The sequence below is a fragment of the Etheostoma spectabile genome, chromosome 11 (assembly GCF_008692095.1).
Source record: "Etheostoma spectabile isolate EspeVRDwgs_2016 chromosome 11, UIUC_Espe_1.0, whole genome shotgun sequence".
NCBI lineage: Eukaryota > Metazoa > Chordata > Actinopteri > Perciformes > Percidae > Etheostoma > Etheostoma spectabile.
Window position 1 is genome coordinate 13,940,188 of NC_045743.1, and position 15,989 is coordinate 13,956,176.

Consider the following 15,989-nt stretch of genomic DNA (forward strand, 5'->3'; position numbering starts at 1 on the left):
AAGGATGCTGATAGCCAGGCTCTCATTGGCTCACTGTTAGCCAATCAGAGTGAAGCAGCTTAGCTCATTGAATATTAATGAGAACTGGCACAAATGGAACAGTCTTCTAGCAGGCTTTCTATACCACACTAGAATGGCTTGAAACAAGGTAACCAAGGCATTTCTTCCACAAAACATGTTACAGAGTCCATGGAAGAACTTCAGACATTACCACAAAATAATGAAATACGTGTGGCAGGGCACCTTTAAGGATAAAAAACTGCTAAAAGAAACAAAGAAAAATAATATTCATCAAGAGACATTTCCAGAATGATACCACATTTATTTATATGGTAAACACTTTTCATTTCTCACTGCATTGTTTCCACTAAATTAATTAACATTTTGCAATCAGTTCCCCTGATCATCTCTTTCTACAAATGTATGAAGTTACAAAAATATACTGTTAGAAAAATAATAAACTCAAGGCATACATTCAGCCAGGTACCTCATAGTGTGATACCACCAAGAAATGTAGGTTTTTACAAAAGACCATGTTTTACATGTTTGAGCCCATAAAATGGAAACAATGTGCACTTTATATTACTTCTATTACAGTTTCTAAATCGTTAGATCAGGTTCATTTCAGTACAATAACATACCATAATGGAATGTTGTACGTGATGGTTGGCAGTACTGAAAATTGGAGGTGATATGTTGATATTGGGCTAAGACATGCAAAACATCTGTCTATCCTTTAACCTGGTATCTATGGAGACCAGCTGAATGCTTTTGTCTCATCCATCCTTAGTTGCAACATCTGTATTACACAAAACTGCAGTCGTTTTAATAACCAAAAGAAGAAAAAAACTGTCCCAGCACATAGGTGTCTGCATTCTGCAAAAAAAAAAAAACTTCAGTGACAAAAATTACAGTACAAACACATTTCGGCAACGCTGAAAGTGATAAAATGATTTTGAATCAAATCTAATGAAACACCTGCTTCTCTACCATTTTGGCAAGTTTTTTATTTATTGTTGAATACTGCAGTTCAATCTGACTGACATTTATTCCTGACAACATTAAAACGAGCTCAGTTAATCAAGTCAGTAACATGACGGCAGAAATCCTCATGGTTCTCAGTGGATTTTTAAAAGTTTGACTCCGTGGAGATTCTTTAATAATAAGCCATGGTTGTGGGAAATTCTCCGATATATGATTTATACTTTTATTATATCTCTGATACATAATTTAATCTACTAATAAATTAATGAGTAATATTTCTTGAGTGATTTAAAGGTTCCCCAGGTTCTTTAAAAAAGTCAGTTTGTCATGCCAGATTGTATTTATAAACTTTTTACTTTTATAACAAGGAGCATTTTAAAAAGAAAACAGAGAATTATAATTTTGAACACGGTCATTAATAACTCACAGATGGATTCAAAGAACAAACTGACAGTAAAAGAAAGTTTTAAGGACCTTGATGGGTTTGGCAGACTAGTTAATTAGCTGTATTAAAACACCCAGCGATAGACAATTATGGCATACATATATGCCATATTTCTTTCATTTTAGTAAAGGCCCCATTTTACAATGTGAATTAATCCTTTAGTGGATTCACACAGTAGACGTCACTTTTTTGGGCTCAACCTTTCACCAAATTTAATTAAAAAAAAGAAAAGAAAAAAAACAGAAAAGAAAAAAAACAGAAAAGGTTTTCGACAAATTCTTCTCACAAACTAACATGACACAAAACAGAGTGTCCTTTATGGAGACAGGGAACAATCCTGGAATATTTCTATGTATATTTCTATAAATATATATGTTTTTTAGGTAACTTGGCCAAAACTATTGCACGACAAAGTGAACATAATCTGCCTTCAAACACTCTCCTGGCTGTTTGCTAAACTAAACTAAAAAGCTGTCAGTGCAACATGACAAGTGTCCCTTGTCAGACTTGTTCATACATGCTCACCCCCCCCCCCCCCCCCCCCCCCCCCCCCACCCGTATGTGTATCCACTAACACTGACAAACCACTGACAAACTATTTAAGATGTACACAAAACAATGAACGTTTCCTTAATGCTTAGCTAATCAGTGTTCCCTTTTTACTTATCTTAAGTAGAAAATCCTTCCCTCTGTAGTGACAAGTTATTGCCCTACCGGTCAGCTTATTGTATACTAGTTGAGAATATCTGAATTTCAGACCTGAGACACACTACTTCATGGTTAGTTTCAACATACAGGAGCATGCAAACGTTGGGGTTGTATTACAGGACAGTACAAGTGTTCAAAAACTAAAAATAATTTAAACTGTCTCAAGAAACTGAAAGTCTGTTTAGTGTGATGTTGACCTCTCTTGCATTCAAAAGGTACTACAGTTGTTTGGGAAGTGAGATGAGATTTTAGATTTATATGCAAACAAAGGAAGACAATTTGCACCTGATTTGCAGAAACATACTGTTACATGAGGAGTTAAGATTTCCGAGCTGGTGATTTTGGTTTGGCTTCTGAGGAAGAAATGGAAAAACAGACATTAAGTGCCTTAAGCTGTTTTACTGTTTTCATGCAAAAAACTATGCGAATTTTGAGTTGTATTCTGTTAAAAAAAAAAGAACCCTTCACCCGGTCTGCTTTTCAGACTGACCCTGACCTTGCTGTATTGACACCATCGGTGTCTCCTGTAGCTGTCTCAACTGCTCAAAGTTAAATGAACTGCAGTTACCATATGCAGTAGGTAACTGTACTGCAGGTTTCATTAGCTTGTGATATTTGATATATAATTAAGTATCAAATACTGTGAATTTTACTGTGGCTGGAGATTTACTGTTAATTAAACGCGGGAAAATCACAACTTTAAAACATTGACATTCCCTTTGAAAAGTACCTTGCCTTTAAAACAATATCTACATTATTATTTAGATTTCCAGTTAATAACCCGTTACGTTCACTGACTTCATCAGTGATGTGGTTAGTAAGTTCCCTTTGTCTGGAGTAATATACAGTCCAACACCTCACAGGGACCTTACTGTATATTCTAATCAATCACCCTTTAGGGAAAAACTGTCAAATAAAAATAGTGAAAATGAAAACTGCACTGGTGTTTCAACAAAATTCTTATTGTTGAAACTGAGCTCATGTATTATAACCAAAAATCTAATGTAATGAAATATTACCAAATGTTATGTAGACACTAATGCAGTTACCTAACATGTTCAGAAGAGGGCGACTTGTTACTTTCCTGTGAAAACTGTCTATGATAAAAAAGGAGAGAGCTTTGGTGTGCTGTAACATACTGAAAAGATCAACAGTAACAAGGTGACAGGTGTTTGACAGAAAGGGTGACACTCTCCCTTCCCTCCATGTGTGACGGCTTCCCAGCGGCATCCAGTAGAACACTGGTGGGTTGACTCGTTTTGTTCTGGCAGCTTCTATGTGCTAAGCACTGAGCCTCTTCCGGCAGTGCATGTATTGCTGTTTGTTGACTGTGTGGTATCTTGCTTTCTGCTCCTACATAGCCGACTCATGCTGGATCTGGATGTAGCAGGCCTGCAGCAGAGTCATTTAATTTATGATTAACTCAAGAAGGACTGACGACTGATGTTGAATATATATTATAGGAACAAAGAAGCACCTGTAAATGTCTTATTTTACTTAATGAACACATTTTTAACCATGAGGCATTATCTGTGTGTGTGTGTGTGGTGTGTGTGGTGTGTGTGTGTGTGTGTGTGTGTGTGTGTGTGTGTGTGTGTGTGTGTGTTGTGTGTGGTCTGGGTGGTCTAACCTTCAGTGTGGTGAACATCAGTCCCATCTCTCCGTGCTGAACGTTGGGATCCATTAAATCTTCTATCAGACTGATCTCTGCTCCCAGGTTCCTGATCCTGGAGAGCAGGGCAGCAGAAACAACATGTTCAGTCACCTGCCTGCAGTGCCTGCTACAAATGAGCTAATTGTACATTACATGAGCTAATACATTAGCTGTATACAGAGTAATAACTGAATGACAGTATACACTAATCAAACAAACTCTGGTTTGTGGTGTGTGTGTGTGTGTGTGTGTGTGTGGTGTGTGTGTGTGTGTGGTAACACTGTGCACTGTGAGAATTATTAGAATTGTTGGGTCTTTGTTAATTATCGTGTGGTCTAGACCTACTCTATCATTGAAGTGTCTTGAGATAACTCTTGTTATTATTTGATACTATTAATAAAATAAAACTGAATTGTGCACCTTGCCCTGAGCACAACATAGAGGAAGAGAGGGAGCAGGTCATCCATGCACCACAGGAAGTTGCTATTTAGCATAGGTTTTACTTCCTGGGTCAGTTCCTCAAATGTCTTCTGGATGACGAGGAGTTTGTCTGACGGAGTGAAGGTGGTGCTGCATGTGTCGGGAGACATACATTCTTTATTTATGTACACATAATAATGCATTTTTTGCAGATTTTCTTTATGTCCTAAGTTGAACTGTTATAGAAAAAATGTCACAGCCTTGTCGCATTAGGTAAAGAGATGGGGTTTGCTGTTTTTTTAGTACTGGTGGTAAAACTTTTAAAATGGGACTTGTGGCAGAGTGAAACTCTTCAGTCCCTCCATCAGCTTGCAATCTTGTGATCACAACAATGAGTGTAAAATTCAAGTATTCCCCCCCAAAAAATAACTGTTTAAAATGTCATGCAAACTGTCTTGTGCCCCAATAATCCAACTTCTTACATTTCCAAAAAAGTTTCTGCCCCAAAAGCTTTAAAGAAGCACCATGTACCCCCTGGCGCACATCAAAAGATACGCCAAATCACTGCAAACCGATTTAATGTGGTAACTAAACTGTACCATGCCCAACTGTCATCTAAGACTTTCACTTTTAGAGTTTTCTAGGAGCGGTACATGGTCTGGGAGAAAATATAAAAACACCATAAACACATAAACACTTTATGAAAACACTACCTGATTTGTTGGAGTGTCTCTACAGCAAAAACAAAGCACGCATCTTTACTGCTGGACACAATCTGTGAAAAAAGTAAAAAAAAAATAGTTATAGAGGACAAAACAAAAAATGCAACGTGAAAAATGACCTGTGATCCTAACATAAGGGTAAAGTGTGATACTTTACCCTTATGGTAGGATCACAGGTCATCCCTTATGTGTGTGAGTGATGATTGTGTGTGAGTGATGATGGGGGTTAAAGCTGGTGGAGGAAATGGAGTGCAGGAATTGAGAAAAGGTCCATGAGGAGAAATTAGTACATTTAGTATCTGACCTGCTTTTTCTCTCCCAGAATTGACATCCACACGGGCCAGAACTTCCTACAGGAGAAACAAAAAGTAAGCATGCAGCTTGTAGCATTAGAGGTGGACAGAATAGTAAAGATATTTAAAGAGACAGAACGAGTGGGTGTACAAACAAATGTGTGGGTCTCTGTGTGTTTTTTGATTCTACACACTCACTCCTGCACTCCAAGGAAGCTGAGCAGTGACTGGTCGGGCTGTTTGTTGAGTCGGAGGATGCGCTCCCAGTACTGGGCCTCCTTCTGCTCCTCCTGCAGGCAGTACAGGGTAAAGAGAGGAGGGTAGAGTCGAGGAAGCAGCTGTGGGAGGAGCAGAGACGAGCAACTCACCACCACAACACTGCTGGAGGAAAAGGTGGAGGGAGAGGAGAAGAGAAAGGGAGATGAAGGCTCTACGTACAGTACAACCTGTGTATTTCAACAGCTATGAGGTGGATAAGCTGACAAACTTATTGTTTCAACAATGAGCCTTCTGACTGAGTTTGTGTGTGTTTACACTCACTTTTGCTCTGCTATTTTAGAGCTGTGTCTGCTTCGAGATGGAGAGGCAGGGGGCTCAGGGATGATGCCGCCATCATCTGGTAATCCCGAAAACAGAAACCTGCAGGCCACAATTTATGTTATATAGTAAAATTGAATATGTACACTAGATACACGTCTAGGGAGAGGCAATCAAAAGAGAACTTGAATCTACCTGACAATGCTGTAGAAATGCGTAAGGTAGGCCAGAACCTCCTGGACGGCCTGGTTGAGCAGCCTGCGGTTGGATCCTACGCCGACGTAAGTCATCCTGTAGGCCGTCACCAACGTCTCCACCAGCCAGCCCAGAGGGTGATGAGGGGTCTCACACGCCTGACACACACACACAACACACACACACACACGCACACCGCACAAGTATTACACAGACAAATTCAGTTGGAGACTAAGGCAGTACCTGCCCTTCTTAAAGTACTTTGAACATCAGGTACATCTGCAAAAATGTGTACTTCTTACAGATGTTCCCTCTTCACCCATTCACATAGACATAAGCCTAATAGATTCTTCACTTGCCAGTTTATTAGTGTAGCACTGTAATGCAGTCAAAAACAACAGTGCTGCAATAAATCAGACCTTCATAATGTTAAGACTCTTTTAGGTGTTGATTAAAGTAGTTTATGGTGCTGGTTAATTGTATTAAGTTATACTTAAAGGTACTTGAAATATTTTGTTTATAAGATTATAACAATAAGGATTGACAAAACAGCAAAAGCACCTCATGTTATGGCTAATTTGTGTTGTATCAGTCTGTGCACACACTTTTACCTTGATGAGGTATCTTCGTATGTTGTCATAGTTTGCGGTGGTCACCGGTTCTCCGTGCTGAGGAATGCACTCCAAACACTCCAATACTTTACGCTGAGACCTACTGAGATCTGGGCTACACACACACACACACACACACACACACACACACACACACACACACACACAGATATGTTCTCATCTATGACAGCGGCATATCTGAAAAAGGTATGATTCCATTTACATTTGTTTCTCTGTGTGTGTGCGTGTGCTGCTGGATATACCTTTGTCGTCGTGCAGTTGTTATGGTAACAGCAATGTTGTCCCAGGCCACAGACCTCTCTCCTCTCCCAGGAGCATCACAGCCCAGTCGACTCCAACATTCATCAAACACACAGAGCCACCTCTGACCTGCAGGCACCATGTACTGACCCAGCTTGCTGCACATACACACATATAAACACAACATGACCACAAGATGATACAAAACTGTCTTAGACTTACATACCCCATTTCCACTAACAACTATCAGCCTCACAATAATATTCACGATAGATTAACACACCTGGACATAAATACACACCTGCAGACTTCTGGACTAGCTGCTCAACATAAGTGCAGTCGCATGGCATTTCAGGACACAGGATAATTACATGTTTTTAAAGAGTACAAAGTCATACTCACAGCAGGCTGTTTCTCTCTTTGTTTTCTGGTTCATCTGCAGCTAGTTTGGTGTAAGTTCCAACCACCTTCAGCCCTGTGGTCCACTCTCCACTGAACAGGCCCTGCAGACAGTCACCATTAGCCTGGAATAAAACACCCTGAAGAAAAAGGGAAGGGAGTTAGAAATGAATTAGAAATGAAATTATCGTCTTACAGTTGTATTGGGCGTTTATTTTTGTGACTGACAAGGGCTTTTTGCTAGTATCATGGAACTATTTGGTATTAACAACCGTGAGATTTTAAGATGAAATTAAGTACGAAAACACGAGTAACTCATTTTCAAAATGTAGTCCGAAACAAGAAGACCCAGTTACATTACGAAGATACCCGTTTGATAGAGAGCATAGCAAACAGGCAGACAGAACAGAGGGATCAAAAGGAGATGTGGAGCTTTCTACCTTCCCGTTGACAGTCCAGTCATCAGAAAACTCCCCATGTAAAACGGTGTCGTCATCTGACATCAACAAACCTGGACCCTGATACAAAACATCAAACAACAAATAACAATTACACATTCAAAGTATTTTATTTACAAAAGGTTTCATCTTATCATTGCCTGAAGTCATTAGGTACCTACAGTTGATTATGAGAAAACAAAGTGGCACCATCTTTAAGTGACACTACATATCAGAGCATCTGCATATAAGTTCCTGTCATCCACCAACTTTTATCTCTTGATATATTCAATAGGTTTGTAGCTTAGAATAGAATGAATTTTTACAAATTTTATATCATAAGCACTATTTACTGGCCCAAAATCTACTTGGTAATCCAGGTTTAAAGCTCCTCAGGCAAATGTCTTTCAAATTCCTTGGCACAAAAATCGATATCTCCTTAAAGTGGAAAACTCATGCAGACCTTGTCAAAGCACACTGATGCAAGACAGTTGTGCAGTTGAATCTCTTTAATCCAGCCATTAACTGTACATGCTAGAATGATGAAGTACATATTTTAGGGTGAACTTACACTCATCTTGTTGTCTCTGAAGGTCCCTTCATAGTACACACCACACTGGGTGACAACCACAGCGCTGCCATGCCGCTGCTCGTCCAACCACAGTCCCATGTACTTCTCACCTCTGGGGAGAGCAAATGGGAGCAGTCACTAGTGACAGTTTGTCATCTTACTGTACAACATTTAAATTAACTTAAAGTAAAATCAAGTATAGAAAGGAAAATGCCTGTTTGCAGAAAACAAATGTACGCTGCTAAAAACAAACTGTGCCTATTATGCATTTGCCAAATACTACATTTTTCAGCTTATATTACAAAAATGTAGATGTTCTCCTTAAATGATCTAGTCATTTATTCTTCCTTTATAAGCCGATATTTTCTCTCCTACTGGAGCTGTTTTTGGGTATAAGCCAAACCATTAATCAGACCTTGTGATGTCATCGTAGACTCCATATCCCGTCTTCTTGTCGTGGACCCACTGGCCAATGAAAACGCTGGAGGAGTTCTTGGTCAGCCTTCCGGAGCTCAGCATGCCATAACCATGCCGGTGCCCATCACAGAAACAGCCCTCGTACACCTCACCACTGGCATACCTACAGCAGGTAAAACCCACAGAGACATGAATACACACACAGCTAGTGGCTCTCTGTATGTTCATGTGCAGAGCAAGGCATTATGACTGACAGGGTTGTGGGTGTGAGAGTCAGCCATGATGCCCAAGACATGAGTGACTTGATCTGTCTGTGACTCGGTTATGTACAACTTATATACAGGTCATTTGTCCTATGCTACACTCTACTTTACTAAAAGGTCAGTAGAAAACAGTGTACTAACTTGTACTTGCCGAAACCATGGATCTTGCCATCTCTCCAGTGTCCTTGGTAGGTGTCTGGCTTTTTCAATACTTTGTTAGGTATTATACACTCTCCATAGCTAAACATGAGAAAGAACAATTGTACAAACTGTTGAGACAACAGTTTAATCTTTTCTACTTAATTGCACAGATATAAATATAAATATATAAATAGTAAAGCCACCAGCTTTTACTTCTTTTTTTTTTAAATCCAGTAAGCTTTTAGGCATACTTTGAATTGCCCTGTTGCTGAAATGTGCTATACAAATAAAGCTGCCTTGCCTTAGCTTGCCTTGCCATACTGGATGTTTAAAACAGAACTAAAAACAACCAATTCAATACTTTGACTTCTGATTACAGATCTCCCTTGAAGGTAGAGAGATGTGTCATGTTGGAAATTAACAACTTTACACGTTAACCATCTCTTTAGTACTACACCAGGTGAACGTACTTACCCATCCTCCTGCCCTTTCTTAAAGTTCCCGTTGTAGATCCGTCCATCTGGCCACTTCATGGTGCCTCTGCAGAGGCAAATACCTGTACATGTAACTATCCAACTATTTGCACAAAGCCATTTTTACACTCTGAAACCATTTAATTAGCTACCATAGGAAGACTTTAGCCTTCATTCTAACAAGGTCTGCATTCAACAGTGCTGGAAATTGTTTTTCACAGTCAATGCTGACTTCACTCACTCCCTGCTAATACTTTGATTCATTCATTTACTTTTACTCTGTTCCTCTTCGCCACATTGGTTTCTACAACTAACGATTTGAAATTTATGGGCTAAACTAATGTCAATGTTGTTATCCTGAAACCATATCCAAGAGTTTATAGTGGGCTGCCAAAAAAACAAATACAAAATCAATGAAATACATTTCATGGACACACTTAAATGCAAACATTATTCCACACACACACACACACACACAACACAGACCTGCCATTAACTCGTCCTGCCAGCCAGCTCCCGTTGTATTGGGCGTCTTTAAACCGGCCTTCTCCGGTGAACGTGTAAGAGGCAGTGCGAGACATTGCTGTCATCCCTGGTGACGACCCCTGACTTGCACCACTCAGCACCTGATCCACCGCCTGGTTAATAGACCGTAGCCACTTGTTCTGGAGAGAGAGAGAACAAAAGTAGAGAATGCAGAATTAAAGATGACGTCATAAGACATAATCATTACGCAATATGCATTGACAGAAATTTGAGTGTCTCCTGATTCAAACTAATAAAGTATCTATCTATCTATCTATAAAAAACACAAGTATTTATCAGCATATTTGGAAAGTTGTTTTTTAGTGTCAGATATTTGTATTTGATGCTTGCAACGGATGGCCAAAACATGAAAAGCTGTAAGTGGTCCAATACATTGAATAAAAACGTGCCACTTTCTTGCTGTTGCATTAATCATGCCAAGAGATTCAAGACATTGTCAATAGGTATTGCAAAATGTCATAATACTTCTTAATATAAAAAAAACCGAAATAACATTCTAAATTAAAGCAACCTTAATTATTTACATTTTTGTCATACATTTGCGGCAATATTTGCAAATAATAATATGCATAAAACTTCTTGAATAACAAACCAAGCTGCAATAAGTAAGTAGTAAGTGTATTAACCATAAATGTACCTTTTCTTGTGGTGTCGAAGCCACCAGGGTGAAACTCTCCTCTGGACATGTAATTTTAATTGCATAGCTGAAGACACACAAAACAAGGACAATAATAAACTTGATCTGTATAAAACGTTTAATGAATGAATGACTAACCATTTTTCTATCTGTGACACCGCTATGTACGATGTAGTTCCAGAGATATACCCAGATATCAGCCGAACAGCAAGCAACCACCGAGGCTTAATGTTCACCAGCACTGAAGTGCCTTAAAAAGCAGTTCATCTATTAGCCACTAGATGCTGGATCCAAAGATTTGAGTCAATAAAAAGTGAATGAAGAAAAGTCATTTCACTTCCTCCAATATGTGTCTCTGGGAAAATGGTTCCATTTCATTTATATTACAGTTCAAAGGGAAGCTGTTTCTTTAAATGACAGCCATAATGTTTGCTGCTACCTTGACCTGCTTCAGCACCATCCATGGGCAAACAAATGATTTAATAGTGATTTTTGTGGTAGTAATTTATAATCCATAATCTTTTCAGACCTGGGTGACATCACACTGTGTCCATATTTGTGGTATCAGCAAACAAGGCTGAAGCTGTAGGGTAACATTACTGTACATATTGGGGTGGATGACATGTCTTATGTCCATAATTTATCATCATGAACACTGATGGCTCACTGAATTTTCTTTTTTTTTAAAGATTTTGTTGTGGCACTTTTTGGCTTGACAGGACAGCTGAATAGATGAAAGAGGAGAGAGGGGGAAGGACATGCAGCAAAGGGACCCAGGTCAGAGTCGAACCCGGGCCCACTGTGTCGAGGAGAAAACCTCCACATATTGGCGCTCGCTCCACATATATCACTTTTTATTAGCATTAGTCATGTTAGCTTTGTTATTAAGTCTGGATTAAACATTTTTCTTAAAAACTCACAGTCCGCTGCTGTCTTCGGTAAGTGGTTTTGCCCACAGACAGGTCAGAGGGTATACGTGATGTGTGGAGAACTGCAGAGAAAGACACAGCAGCGGTTCAGGTATTTTATCACCATCTTTCTGCAGTTGTGGGACATTGATACTTCTCACATTATCTGAGACTACCAAATCAATGTTTACAGAATTCACCAAATCCAGATTGTGTGTGTGAGAGAGAAATTACCCATATGTATTTGCCTCTTTACATATCTCACTGCAGTTTTTAAAATTCTTGTGTATAAGAGAAGTTATACAAAATATCACAAATGTAATTTCAGTATTGCTAGTGTCTGCATGTAAGAAATGTTGACTTAGATATCAGTGTACGGTAACACCACGACCTAATTCTTTTGCAAAAGTCACTTGTCAATAGTTTCCTCAATGGTGTTTTCTACTTTCATAGTATTTCATCAATGGGTCCACATACCTCTTGTGAAAAAACTAAACCAAATTTAAAAAACAAATATTTAACAAAGCCTTTATTAGGTTTTGTCGATTGTTTGTCTTATCTCAAGTATGTTTCAAGTCTCTGATGTTTTTTTCCCTATAAACTGGAACAAAAATAAGGTAGTGAATCTAAAAACCTACAGTATGCTTAATCTAATTTTTTTTTTACCTATGATCCCCCTAAACAAATTTTAGTTTTTGATAAAGAAGGAAAAGAAAATCACTATACTCAATACTATCAAATTGCAATAAATTGAATCTGCACACGTGTATCGTGATTAATCAAATTGGAACAAAAGCATATTGTTTGTCCCAGCCTTTATGCTTTAGAGAATGCTTAGCAACAATACTACGCATGTGTGATTTATTTATGCTTGCAGTATAACTTCGACCAGTTTAATTTAACAAAGCTCAACTATTAAATGTACTAGGCATGATGTGTATCCATGTGCAATACAAGATTAACACCATGTCAAAGGTCTACTACACAACACACATACACACACACATAGGACATCAACCCAAAACCACAGAGAGAGAAACGGTACAGGTTTCACACCAATAGGTTAATACACCAACCAAAGAAAATGATAGGAGGCCAAACTATTAGCCAGGATTCAGTACCAAACTATTTTATACTGAAACAAACACAAAGTAGAGAGGGAGAGACACACAGGACAAGTCAACAGTAAATACCGTATGTTGTCATCTAATCAATGACAAACACGTCACAACACTTGTTGCTGCTGATGTGGTGTCTCGGATCAGATACTTTTGAAAGCTATGCAGCTTTGAGTTGTGTCCTTTCACCAACAAGAGCTACGACAACTATGACCTCATCCATTTTCAGCACTAACTGATTAATGTTACGGTTGCAAACACGTCTAAACCCAACTCAACACACACAGCAGCCTGTTGGGTAGACAGACATCAGGACAACATGCACTAAATAAATACTAACACGGAACCTTTGCAATGCTAAGGTGTGCAATATTACAAAGACCAATAATAATTCAGTTAGTCTACTTTTATTGGGGTTAGACTTGAAAAATGAAAAACAACAACATTATAATCTATATGATTTTAACTACATACGTTTAAACTGGATGTGCCTACTAAACTAGCAACTGAAGAATATATAGGGTTTTGCATGAACAATCTCTAAACGTTACAATAAGTCCTGAGTTAACCTTTGCTTCTGTATTTATTTTCTTACTAATCCCTTGTGAACCTGTCAGAGTGTAAGCACTGAAGAGAAGCCGACCCGCCCATGCTGCCTCAGTGCTAAGATCAGGGTGGTTAAACTGGTTGGAGGTCAAGTTTGGTGCCAACTGGTGCCAGATATACTTACAAGGCTCTGAGAAGGAATGGCAGCCTGGGTAAATAAAAGATACAATATACAAATATAAACTTTATTACAAAACATGGTAGATGTCAAGAAACTACAGGAGGACAGATCCAGTAGAAGCTTTGTCTGATGTGAATGAGACTAACAAAGACTCTTTCCCTGATGTATAAAAAAGTGGCTGTTGTTGTTCACCGTAAGACAAGTTAATTTATAAAGTTCTTATAACTTCTTTTTTTAAAGATTATTTTTGGGGGACTTTTTCCCATTATTTCAGAGTGATAGTGGATAGACAAGAAAGGTGGGAGAGAGGTGGGGGGTGACATGCTGCAAAGGCATCAGCCTACATGGGGTGCACGCTCTTAACGGGTGAGCTAGAGGTCGCCCCCCCATCTTATAACTTCTGTCTGTAAAGAAAAAACTGGTGTCCGTCAAGGATTTGAACTACCTAAAAGTAGGAGAAAAATAATATAATTTGCATATTTTTTGTACTGATATACTGTGTTTGCACGTGTGCGTACCTGTGTGTGCACCAGTGTGTCATTGAATAATATGAACCAGTGGTTGGAGAACCGCCCAGCATTCTGCAGAGTCAGAGATCGGTTGCTGCTTTCACACACCACACGACGCTGTGGGAGACGCAGGACCTCCTGGTGAACAAACACATATGTATATTTGCTGGTTAGAATAGAAGAGCTTATCTTTATTGTCATTGTAACAGATACAACAGAATTAAGTGGAGTCCTTGTCAAGTGCCAACCATCTATGAGGTAATATATGCCTAACTAAGTACATAAATAAAGAATGCTACTAGTGCATACATATGAATGCTCAAAACACATATGAGACACCCATACAGGCATCCACATTTAAAAATTGCACATAGCCCTATTGACTTGGATTAGTGGTGGGAATTATACTTTAGCAGCATTATTAAATGCACGTATGGTTGTTGGAATATGACAAACTGTTAAAGACAACGGTCTTACACTTTAGAGTAGATGGATATGCTACATTTATGAATTGCCACCATGGGACTTTCAGTACAACTGTAGAAAACACTGCTGTCAGCTGCAATCCTCCCATTTTGGTAAGTTTGAACTTGTGTTTGGGTTACCCTAACCACGGCCTTACCCCTGACTTAACCTCAACTATCAGGTAACCTAGAAAACTTGAGTGGTAAAGCTCGTATTGGAGAAGGTGCAATTACCCAAGCGCCCCCTGCCAAGGTCAAAAAGCTCTCTTTGTGAATAATAACCAATTTAAATGGAGCAAACAGACAGCACTGTTTGCTAAATTAAAATATTCCTGTATCCTGTGAGCAGGAACAGCCTTAATGATGGGTAGTGAAATAAATGTCACAAGTACAGTTTAGTGGTTTAGGATCTCAAGATTCAAGATTATTTCTCGTCATTCCAAAAACACTTTGGGAAGTGCAGTGTAGAACGAAATTACGTTGCATCGGACCACCATAAAAACAAACATAGAAACCAATCAGCAGCTAAAAAATGCAATTATAAATAATGTTAAAATACGATATATAAATGAGATAGCTAACATTTGAAAATATAAGAAATGTGGAGATACACATGTATATAAGCATATCCCACACATACCCATACATATATATCATATGCACACATGCTGTATATTCCATCTTGTCTCAGTTCACAGTATGGTGCTGTTCAACAGTCTGATTGCAGTCGGGAAAAAACTGTTGCGGAACCGCATAGACCTACTCCTCAGGCTCCGATACCGCCTACCTGAGGGCAGGAGAGAGAACAAACTGTGGCAGGGGTGTGTAGAGTCCTTGATGATTTTTATTTGCCCTTGAAAGGCCACGTTGTTTGGCCAGGTCCTCAATAGGTGGCAGCGTTACCCCAATGATTCTCTCAGCTGACCTCACCACCCTCCTCAGGGCTTTTTTCTCTGATGCACTGCTGCTCTCATGCCAGAGGGAGATGTTGCTTGTTAGCACACTCTCAGTAGTTCCCCTGTAGAAGGTGGTGAGGACTGTTAGGTTGAGATGGGCCTTTTTCAGTTTCCTTAAGAAAGTCAGGCATTGGTTGGCTTTTTTAATGAGGGAGGAGGTATGCAAGGACCAGGTCAGGTGGTTAGACATGTGAACCCCTAGAAACCTCCACAGTCTCAACCGCGGCGCTGTTAATGTGGACTGGTATGTGTTTAGGCCTGTTTCTTCTGAAGTCGATCACCAACTCTTTGGTTTTCTCAACATTCAGGATCAAGTTTTGGCACCATTCTGTGCGGAGTTTCACCTCCTCCCTGTAATTACTTACAGGTAAGTACTTACTTTTCAATATTTATGGTCACAGGTTAATATAATTTAAATTGTGCTACCGACTCTTGCTTTATTACTCTGATAACACATCCAATTTAATTTTAAGGTCACTTACACTGCAATATTGTTTCTTGTATCATGGCAACCGCACCTTAAAATACCTTTATTTGACGCCATTTTACTTACTCAGTCTACCATATTATCATTGTCTATTGTTTTCATGTAT

At 39.1% G+C, this 15,989-nt stretch overlaps 1 protein-coding gene across 5 annotated transcripts in view; it reads right to left on the bottom strand.

The window, feature by feature from the left end:
• Window positions 1-305: 305 nt before the first annotated feature.
• LOC116697989 (alsin) overlaps window positions 306-15,989 on the bottom strand; it is a 32,304-nt gene continuing 16,620 nt past the window's right edge. For 2 of the 5 annotated variants that reach the window (XM_032529666.1, XM_032529670.1), the window contains 21 exons: window positions 13,986-14,114; window positions 13,471-13,494; window positions 11,635-11,705; window positions 10,715-10,781; window positions 10,018-10,196; window positions 9,533-9,598; window positions 9,059-9,157; window positions 8,653-8,817; window positions 8,238-8,349; window positions 7,670-7,747; window positions 7,233-7,369; window positions 6,833-6,988; window positions 6,570-6,684; window positions 5,959-6,116; window positions 5,767-5,865; window positions 5,425-5,607; window positions 5,238-5,283; window positions 4,925-4,986; window positions 4,212-4,361; window positions 3,768-3,864; window positions 306-3,529 (listed from right to left, as the gene is read on the bottom strand). In XM_032529666.1, coding sequence (XP_032385557.1) covers window positions 3,491-3,529; window positions 3,768-3,864; window positions 4,212-4,361; window positions 4,925-4,986; window positions 5,238-5,283; window positions 5,425-5,607; window positions 5,767-5,865; window positions 5,959-6,116; window positions 6,570-6,684; window positions 6,833-6,988; window positions 7,233-7,369; window positions 7,670-7,747; window positions 8,238-8,349; window positions 8,653-8,817; window positions 9,059-9,157; window positions 9,533-9,598; window positions 10,018-10,196; window positions 10,715-10,781; window positions 11,635-11,705; window positions 13,471-13,494; window positions 13,986-14,114 — 2,232 coding nt within the window. In that variant the 3' untranslated portion in view covers window positions 306-3,490. The remainder of the gene's footprint in view (window positions 3,530-3,767; window positions 3,865-4,211; window positions 4,362-4,924; window positions 4,987-5,237; window positions 5,284-5,424; window positions 5,608-5,766; window positions 5,866-5,958; window positions 6,117-6,569; window positions 6,685-6,832; window positions 6,989-7,232; window positions 7,370-7,669; window positions 7,748-8,237; window positions 8,350-8,652; window positions 8,818-9,058; window positions 9,158-9,532; window positions 9,599-10,017; window positions 10,197-10,714; window positions 10,782-11,634; window positions 11,706-13,470; window positions 13,495-13,985; window positions 14,115-15,989) is intronic. The other 3 variants (XM_032529668.1, XM_032529667.1, XM_032529669.1) reach the window with 3 other exon arrangements.